The sequence below is a fragment of the Garra rufa genome, chromosome 22 (genome assembly GCF_049309525.1).
Source record: "Garra rufa chromosome 22, GarRuf1.0, whole genome shotgun sequence".
In the NCBI taxonomy this organism is placed as follows: Eukaryota; Metazoa; Chordata; class Actinopteri; order Cypriniformes; family Cyprinidae; genus Garra; species Garra rufa.
The window spans coordinates 28,358,683-28,368,970 of NC_133382.1; the positions used below are offsets into that span (position 1 = coordinate 28,358,683).

Here is a 10,288-nt window from a genome sequence, read left to right on the forward strand (position 1 = left end):
TAATTATTCAACCCCTGTTTAACATAGCTGTTTTTTAGTCACTTATTTGTATGATGGGGAACAAAAATGTCCTATAACATAATTAAGCTCTATTAACTCTATTAGAAAACAGAATTAGCTTGTGCTGTTACACATACATACAGTTAGCCCATGCATATGCTAAGGCTTTAGTGGCTAATATGACAAAGTCAAAAGAGCTCTCACAAAATAGAGACTATAGAGACGCTACAGAGAATAAATAATTTTATTACTTTAGAAAATAAGGCCATATGAAGATTTCCAAGGCATTAAAGGTTCCTAGAGACACAGCTGGCAGCCTTATTCGTTAGTTTAAAATGTGTTGTACCAGAAAACCTTTGAAGGTGTTGAACAAAAAAGCACAATATCATAAAATGTTTGATCGGAACAACTGAGGAAAAACCTGCAATGTACAGCCAAAGACTTGTAAGATGACCCAACGAAAGGAGGAAGAACATTTCAATGCAGTATATAAGAAGAACACTAGACAATTATGGCCTTCGTGTTGAGACATCTTTCCGAATACCACTCTTGACCAAGAAGAACAAAAAGGCTGACGTGAACATGTCAAAATTAATTTAGATAGACATGTGGAGTTCTGGAAGAATGTTTTATAGTCTGATCTGACCAAACTGGAACTTTTTGGACCTATGGATCAGTGGTATGTCTGGTGCAAAAAAGGCAGAGCTCATGAGCAGAAGAACACCATCTTCGTCGTCAAACTTTGAGGTGGACCAGTCCTGTTAGAGGGGTGTTTTATTGTAGCAGTAAGTGAAACCATGACCGTATGAAGGACATCATAGATTCTTTGAAGTATCAGGCCATTTTGGCAAAAATTGTGATACCTTTAGTGCAAAGACTGAAGCTGATGATCAATGGACTTTTCTGCAGGACAGTCATCCCAAAGTATACATCCAAAATTTACTTATGCTTGGTTCAGGGATCACTTATGGAATGTACTTGAGTGGCCTGTTCAGTCTCCAGGTTTAATTTTCATTGAAAACATTTGGTTGAATTTGAAGAAAGCAGTGGCAAAGTGAAAACCAAAGATTATCAGTGATCTCAAAGCTTTTTCAGGCGGGGAATGGGCCAAGATTGCAGTAGAGAGGTGACAGAAGCTTCAAAGCACTTACAGGCAGCGTTTATTGACTGTTTTAAGGAATAAAAGATTCTGCACAAAATTTGACTTTTAGGGGTTGAATAATTTTGAACATGAACATTTAGAGCCAATTGGATTTTTTTTTTATTCATCAGCTTCCGTTTTCAGAATGACTCAAATGTGTATTTATACATTTCTCTAATAGTGTACTGATGCCTTTGTTGAGTTGCTTTTACAAAATTGTGTTCTCTGCAGCAAAATGTCTTGCAGGTCAAGGGGGTTGAATAATTTCGATTGCAACTGTACTTGTCAGAGTAATATGACATGTTGGGCTCTACTTTTGTGTCTTTAAATGCTTGTTTTTTTTTTTTTTTTTTTTTTAGATCGACAGCTTAAATGTATTTGTGTTTTTTTTTTTGTGTTTTTTTACTGTACAGGGTGTCCGCGGGGTTGTAAAAGGTAGTAAATGAAGTAGATATATTTTCAATTTGTGTTAAGTGCAGGCCTTTCTTCTAAAATTTGCGTGGATTTATTTATATGTTGAGAGTAGGACCTGAGGATGTTCGTTCATGCGCGCGCTGAAACAAACTGGGTACCCGGCTGGCTTGCTGCCAAACATGTAACGTTAGGCGAGTTCGCTTCAAATCGCATATGGAATCAAATAGCCACCAAGCCAGGATGCACGGACCTAGCGAGTAGCTTTCCATATCAAAGAGGCTTAATTATAATTTAAGAGGTCTTACATTTGGTACAGAAAGACGAGAATCGCGATAGGGCTGGATAAAACTAAAAGGCAATGATGTCATTGAATAAATATGAATGCTTCACGTTTTAAAGTCAAAATGCTGCAGGGATGTCTTTATATGAATGTATCTGAAGGGAACTGACTGTCCTCAGAAACGTGGCGTTGAATGCTGATTTCATTTGTGTGCAGCCGTTACTAGGGAAACCGTAGTATTTCAGCGCTACTAAAGCGCCCTCTCGTGCTTGAGAATGAATTTGCACGTCCAAATTTTCAGCTGTTTTTAGTCAGAATCGTCCAATGTTTTCATGCAATACACACATAGAGTTGTAAATGTGAAAGAAGTTAATGTGCTTTCTAAAAATCTTAACAATTATTAATAAATATAATGCATTATATGCTTGATTTATCCCTTTTAATGGTATAAAGGCTGAAATACCATTGTATAAGATTTTTTGCTTTTGTGAAAACCTGTATCTGAATTGTAAATCATGTAATTTTATGGCTTAATATGTTACCCTACATCGTCCAACCACACTCATACTGTTCATTTTACTTGTGCAGCTTATAAAGGTCATAAATTGCCTTAAATTGATATTTTAAAATTCTGCAGATACACTGTAAATAGTGAAATAAAATTCATTCATTGATTATAACGGCAGCCAGTAGCCGCTAAGACGCTGAGTAGAGGGATTAAAGATGACGCGTTTCCACTGATCCAGGTGAAAATTTATAGTAACATTAAAAGAACAGCAACATGATGAAGATGATGACGATGACGGTAAAGTAAGCAAAAGAAAATTAAATGAAATAAATCAAATGAAAATGGTCAACAGAAAGTGAGCGTCCCAGCTACTCACCCTCCTTCCTCCATGCCAACCACACGCAAACTAACAGGTGATATGCACCTAAAACAAGTGACGTAACAAACCAAATATAAATTTCAAAATAAAAGACATCAACCCAAACCTGGCACCTACATTGATATTTGATAATATTTGTGTATTTAAAATATTTTTGATTGACATTTACACTCCTAATTTTTTTATATTAAAAAAAAAAAAAATTATTTGGGCTAGTTAAAATAATTTCCAGGCTACAAAAATCTGAAGAGTCCCTGCCCGAAGGGCTACCAGAGATTTAGAAATTTTGCAAGCCCTGAAGTCATGAGGTATCAGAATTGCTCAGTAAGTTGCATAAGTTGGTTTGCTCGTCAATTGTCAGCTGTAATATCCAGCATTTCAAAGGGGGATTTACGTTGTAGCCTAAAGTGGAGGTTGTATATGAAAGTGTGATTGCAGAGAACCGTCTGGCACATAGTTAACGAGATATTCTGAACTTTATTAATTACTATGAACTAAGGCACTTTATTCTACTAAGAGCCAAATGAGTAAACATGCCAAGGACTGGTCAACATAGGCCCAAATTTACAGGCAGTGAAATCTGTCACATACTTATATAATTAAAGTGTAAAGTTGCACTTTATTATTATCTGGTTGCTTCCTCTTTTTTTTTTTCAAGGCCCTAATTGAACCACTGTTCATTCAAATTTCAAACATTGTTATGCAATTGTTACTTTTTGACGTTGATTAAAAACTATGGACAAAGGCCCATTGTGACATCTTGATTAATCCCTCTGCTTTACTTAAATGTATCATCTTAATTTTTTTTAATAACACTTGTGCTTACTTTACGACCACCTCTTTTAGATTGCTTAGACATCAGACTTACTGACTAATGATCTATGAAGAAGATGTCTCCTTCCTCTTCTGTCTTTATTTCTATTCTTATATCTTTGGGCAATTTTTGAGTCCGGTGTTAATAAGTTATAATGACCTTGTTATATTGTGATGCAGTATGTTATTCCATTTGGAAATATATTTAATTTACGCCACTACATTTGCAGCTCTAAGTTGCGCTGGTATTAAATTTTTTTTGAAGGTATTAAAAAGGTAGTAAAAGGTATTAAATTCAACTTAAGAAGTTCTGTATGTACCCTGCTGTACACCTTGTCATGCAGCAGCTTTTAGATATTTTTCAGATAGAGAGGCAGCTTCCCGCAATACAAAGTCAATGGAAAGCCCGGTGGGTGTGGTTTTCAGATTATGTCGCTGTCTCTATAAGTAAAATTCATATTTGCACTATAAACTAAAAGAGCTTTTTGTACTGTATTGCTTTGTGCACACACTTTAATGAGGTTTATTTGTTTTATCTGTTACATTTCTGGGGATTTTATAGGAATGAGGACTGTTTTGCGACAGAGCCACACTTTGGCGCACACTTCAACGCCAAATGGCTTTTCATATTTGTCTGTACGGGAATTACCCCACTCGTATTTTAGAACAACTTGACTAAGCTAACTTAGTTAGAACTGTTTGATCTCTTAAAGCGAAACAAACTTATCTCATCACCTGTAAATTGATACGCGGCTGTTTACCACAAATTATTCAATGCACTTGACTTCTAGATTTGTATATTGAAAGCAAGTTTTAACACATTTAAACAGCATACTGTAGGTATCGCTTCCTTTTCTTATTGAAATTGGGCTATCACAAATATTTTAAATATAACTTGGCACAGACAGAAACAGTCTCTCGTGCCTTTCTTTCACATTAAATCTTTATTAAAAGCAATCCCTTAAAGAACTTTTCTTTTCTACCTCCACAAGTGCATTTATTATGTTGCCTTGTTTATTTAAAAGTGCACTTTCTTTGTTTTAAACCTAGCTAAAAGCGTGTTAACTGTGAAACACAGTAGACTTTATTTATATGCATTTATGGTGTGATCACTACATTTCAGTGTCAGTCCATGTTCATTTTTACAGTGAACAATGCGCTGTCACTTTAATTAAGCGTATGCAGCACAGCAAAAAATAGACTGTATGTAATCACTGTATGTTCACATGTTTTAATTTAACAAAGACTGTGTGAAAGAAATACCCAGGTGAATCATTCAAGTGTATTTCTGTTGTCTTTACTCTCTATAGCCTTGTCAGACTTTATACCAGGTCTTCCATGATGCTATCACCAGGTTAATCGAGTATGGTGTGCTCATTGTAGCTGAGGTAAGATGTGTCAACTCTTTATTTATCTTGTTGCTTATTTTTAAAGCTGCAGTACTTGAAAAATTGCCAGAACAGATCAACAAATGTTTTATATGAATGTGCGGTGAAAGTCATTTGTAACTTAGTGTTTTGCTATTGGCTTATTCTAATGAACTGATTTTAGGTGGATTCCAGAAGATTCTATGATCTCATTACTGCCAGTTCATTATTGACTTTATGAATGAGAGTGAAAGTTCAGTGTAGAAAACAGATTTGCTGTATTTAAAACCACATAATAGTTGTTCCTAATTATAATAATTATTTGTGGGTCACTCGTTAATTAACCATAATCAGTAGTAATTATTATAAAAAAGTAATTGGCTGAAAAATGGTTTTTAAATTCATCTTAATTTATTTTGTGTTCAGGAGGACCAGGAGGAGTTGAGCCCTTCTGAGGAGCCTTGGCCTAAGAAGTTTCCAGAGGCTCTTGCTTGGCGAAGTGATGAAGAAGATGAAGACAGTGACTTTGGAGATGAACAAAGAGACCGTTACCTAAAGGTAATTTTATCTATCGATCTATCTATCGTTCTGTCGTTCTATCTATCTATCATTCTGTCATTCTGTCATTCTATCTATGCCTCTTTCTATCTGTCTTTATCTATCTCTCTATAGTTCTAATGTTAATGTTCTATCTATCTGTCTGTATATCGATCTATCGTTAATGTTCTGTCTATCTATCGTTCTATCGCTCTATTGTTCTGTCTATTTATCTATCTATCGTTAATTATCTATCTATCTATCCATTTGTCTATCCATTTGTCTCTATCTATCTATCTATCTATCTATCTGTCTGTCTGTCTGTCTGTCTGTCTGTCTGTCTGTCTGTCTGTCTGTCTGTCTGTCTGTCTGTCTGTCTGTCTATCTGTCTATCCATTTGTCTATCCATTTGTCTGTATCTATCTATCTATCTATCTATCTATCTATCTGTCTGTCTGTCTTTCTATCTATCTGTCTATCCATCTGTCTGTCTGTCTGTCTGTCTGTCTGTCTGTCTATCTATCTGTCTATCCATTTGTCTCTATCTATCTGTCTCTATCTATCTATCTATCTATCTATCTATCTATCTATCTATCTATCTATCTATCTATCTATCTATCTATCTATCTATCTATCTATATTTAACATCTATCATCTATCTATCTGTCTGTATATCTATCATCTATCTATCTGTCTATCTGTACATCTGTCTGTACATCCCCTGGGGCAGCTGTGGCCTAATGGTTAGAGAGTCGGACTTGTAACCCAAAGGTTGCGGGTTCTCAAGTCTAGCAGGGATTGTAGGTGGGGGGAGTACAGCACTCTCTCCACCCTCAATACCACGACTGAGTCCCTTGAGCAAGGCACCGAACCCCCAACTGCTCCCCGGGCGCCGCAGCAATGGTTGCCCACTGCTCCGGGTGTGTGTTCACTACTGTGTGTGTGCACTTGGATGGGTTAAATACAGAGCACAAATTCCTAGTATGGGTCACCATACTTGGCCTCACATCACCTCCTTTCCTTTCCTTTCTTTTCCTATCATCTATCTATCTGTCTGTATGTCTATCATCTATCTATCTATTGTTCTATCTATCTGTCTGTCTGTATATCTGTTGTTCTTTCTGTTTATCTATCTGTCTATTGTTCTATCATCTGTCTGTCTATTGCATTTTATATGTAAGAATTGCTTAAGAGAAATGGAACAAATGTTCTATTTATCCAAGAACGAGATCATTCTTCACACAAAAGCTGTAAAACCACGACACAAACCCCCACATAAAACGTCATAGAAGAAACATCTCAGACTGTGCTTTTTTCTTTTATTTTGTTTTAGGTGAGCCCATCAGCTGAGCACCAGGAATTTTATACTTTTCTGCAGAGGATTCTCACTCCGGTGCTCGAGGCCTACAGTGGTGCAGCCATCTTTGTACACAGCCTGAGTTCGCCCATGTCTGAGAGGAAGTACACACACAAGCTCTTCAAGTATCTGCTAATGCGCAAAGAAAGAGGGGTGGCTGCATATGGTAAACCACATGGCACTTTCCATTTCTCTATCTGACCTCTATCTATCCTCTCCGCCTTAAAGAAAACCCAAAACTTATTGTTCCCCTTGATTATTCTTTCCCTGCACTTCATCATTATCTTTTAATGAGTTATTTTTATCCATTTTGCCATTGTTCATTACAGTCCTATATTCATGGTTAGTTTATATCTGCGTATGTGTAAGCACTTGAAGTTATAATCTTGTATGAAAGGTCTTCCATATACAGTGCATTAAGAAAGTATTCAGACCCCCTTCACCTTTTTACAAATTTGTTGTGTTGCAGCCTGATACTACAATTGTTTAAATTATTATACTTTTTTTTCTCATTTATCTACACAGCCTCCCATTTCTCTTGATCATTCCAGGAATGTTTTTACACCTTGATTGGATACTTGATGCTTGGTACTTTCTGAATGCACTGTATGAATGTATTGAAATTGATGACACTGATTGTTGTGTTTTTGTTTTTTTTTTGTAGGAGAGAGTGCCACACATTACCTCGTAAAGAATACAGTGAAAACATTTAAAGAGCTGGGGGTAAGAGCCATCCTGTGACATTTGTGCTTAAAGGTCTAACCTATAACCTTATAAAAATGGAAGTGGGTGTGAATTCCTGCTTATTAAAAATGCTTCTGTCAAATGTGACAATGCACGTGTTTCATATCCTCCACTTCTTGCATCATCAATGATTATCAGTGATAAAATTACAATTTAAGTCTTTTCATATGACTAGAAAATGCTGTTTTCATACTTTTCAAAAAAAAAAAAAAAACTTTAATTTTTTTAACTTTAAATTTTCATTTAAAGTTTTAAACTATATTATTTAATTTTATCTTTTGTTTTATATATTGAATGTTAAACAAATTAAAATTTTTAATTTAAAAACCATTTTCTATATTTAAAATGTTCATGTAGGCCTTTTTTGCAAAGTTTACAGAACAATGTTGACATGCAATGTTCTTTCCTTTTTTAATATCCTTTTTTACTTTTTAATATTTAACAAACCTGCAAGTGAAATGAAAACTGAAAGAACATGTTTCCTTTAATGTAAAGACAAAAGTATAAAGCTGAAATAAAATGTAAATATCAGAGGAATATTTCAACTAAAATTAAGTTTAAATGAATAAAATTACAAAAATATACTGAATAAAAATAAGGCTAATTATAAATATTTTTAAAAAATGATAAAAATCTTTTAACAAAATAAAAAACAGAAATATACAAATAAAATCTAATTCAAAATATTATGATATATTAGTAAATAAATAATACTAAAATACCACTTCTTGCAAAGTAACTAGTGTGTGTGCATGTCTTTGTGGTTTGAAGACGCTTTCGTGTCCCCATAATTCAAAAGGCTTATAAATAATTCAGAATAAATTTCTTTGAAAATCTAAATATGCAAATAGTTTTCTGGAAGGGGAAGGTTTTGGTGTAGTGTTGGTGTAGGCCAGGGTGATTTAAAAAAACCTTTTGTAGTTTAAATACCATTGCGCCTACGGAGAGCCCCCGTGTGTATGTGTTTAGAACAAGGTGAACAAAAAAAGTATAATATTAAGAACAGCTATTGGTTATTAGCTATAATTTGAAAATAACATTGTGCATAAAAAACTCTGAAGAAAGAAATCGGACCACCAGTCTATATTATTTAAAACTAGAAAATTAATTGAATATAGACTTTCTATTCTTTAGTTTTTTCTTTCTGAAGAACTTTGTGTGCAAGTACTCAAACATTTTTTTTGTGCTTCACAGGTGCTTAAAGAGAGACGAGAGGGTGGTGTGTGCCATCTAGAGCTGAGCAGCACTTTCTTACCTCAGGCCAACAGGAACAAACTCCTGCAGTACATTCTAGGTTTCAGTCTGCTGTGAGACATAAGGACCATCGACACAGCTGCGTGGCTTTCCACCCCACTCAAGGGCTTTTTACTGGCTAATCATGACTGTCAAAGGTGCTACTCTAAGGAAAGCTTTACCTGGAAGTGCCTTCACCAAACGCCTCATACTAGACTTAGTCTTCCTTTCACTCTAAAACCCACCCACTCACGCAATACACAAGTAGTTCTCTCAGCGCTTTCGATTTACTAGAAGCTTCCATTCACACCATACTGTACCAGTTCTGCCAGTGAAAGCCCTTGGTTTTCAGCTGAATTGGGTGTCTTTATAGCACTGAATGTTTGTATGGTGTCATACAGTTCCTTTTTAACTTGGTACATGAATGTCACTCTTTATGAGGTCACTTTGTGTTTTAACAATCACACATCAATGGGATAACAGCTAGTGTGTAGAAATTCTTTAAAAAGGGGCATTTTCTTTTTAACCACTGCTGTCAGAGGATGTAAAGAAATTCTCTACATTACTGTGTGGAAGAAAATAGAAAGATAAACATGTCTGTATAGAGCGTCTTTTTTGGTAACTCATGAATTGCATTGGAAGTAGTGACTCATTTTTAAAAATCATGCAGCAAACGTCCAAGTAGTTACTGAAAAATCTGAGCCATTGATGTTGGAATCGTGTAGTTTAGGTCATGATTATTCTCTTAGTCACGTCCCATGGGTGCAATTGGACGTCCATGAAGGATAGTTACAGCTATAATATTGTGTAATACTACCAACAGTAGATAATGTAATGGTTTTAGCAGGCCTTGAGGATCATGAGGGGGAAACATCACTGGAAACTGCTTCTACTTGGCTGTTCATTACAAAATACGTTTGTAATATTTGGAGGAGGTTATTTTGCTGCCAAGCACTTCCCTCCTCAGGTACTGGTATGTTTTATTTTGGAGTTAAGATCCTCGGCAGCAAGCGTGTGTGTGCATGTGTGCAATATGTCTGTAGTATGTGAATTAAACTGTATTTATGTCACAAATCTGTCTCAAAGCACAATATAACAGAATGCAGAAAAAGGTGCGTTGCTTTCATAACCGCTGGAATATTGTTTATTGAATATACCGTAATTTGAGGATACCATCTAATGTCCTAAAACTACGATTTACCTCATTTTAATTCCATTTAGAAAGCCTCTTCTGCTGATTTATCATTTCCAATTTCGTTTGGCATGTGTTTCGCTTTATCCCGACTTTGACCACATGCTTGTTTTGACAAGTCATTGAAGTCAACTCCTTTGTGTCATCCTTCATACGATGCTACGCGACGGACCTGTTTTTACTGTGCAAGAATGTAGTTGGCGGGCAAGCACACTTTGCGTAGGCTACTGAGAGACTTTGATTAAAAAGAAAAAGGATGTTCCCACTATCATGAAAAAATCTGAAAGGATGCAGGTATTTTAAGGCTGAGAGTTCCAGGGCTT

The 10,288-nt window shown here is 35.6% G+C and overlaps 1 protein-coding gene across 3 annotated transcripts in view; it reads left to right on the top strand.

The window, feature by feature from the left end:
* Nucleotides 1-9,847, top strand: part of gpam (glycerol-3-phosphate acyltransferase, mitochondrial) — a 31,430-nt gene extending 21,583 nt beyond the window's left edge. For all 3 annotated transcript variants that reach the window (XM_073828091.1, XM_073828092.1, XM_073828093.1), the window contains exons 17-21: nucleotides 4,846-4,923; nucleotides 5,329-5,460; nucleotides 6,773-6,962; nucleotides 7,461-7,519; nucleotides 8,735-9,847. In XM_073828091.1, coding sequence (XP_073684192.1) covers nucleotides 4,846-4,923; nucleotides 5,329-5,460; nucleotides 6,773-6,962; nucleotides 7,461-7,519; nucleotides 8,735-8,851 — 576 coding nt within the window. In that variant the 3' untranslated portion in view covers nucleotides 8,852-9,847. The remainder of the gene's footprint in view (nucleotides 1-4,845; nucleotides 4,924-5,328; nucleotides 5,461-6,772; nucleotides 6,963-7,460; nucleotides 7,520-8,734) is intronic.
* The last annotated feature ends 441 nt before the right edge of the window (nucleotides 9,848-10,288 follow it).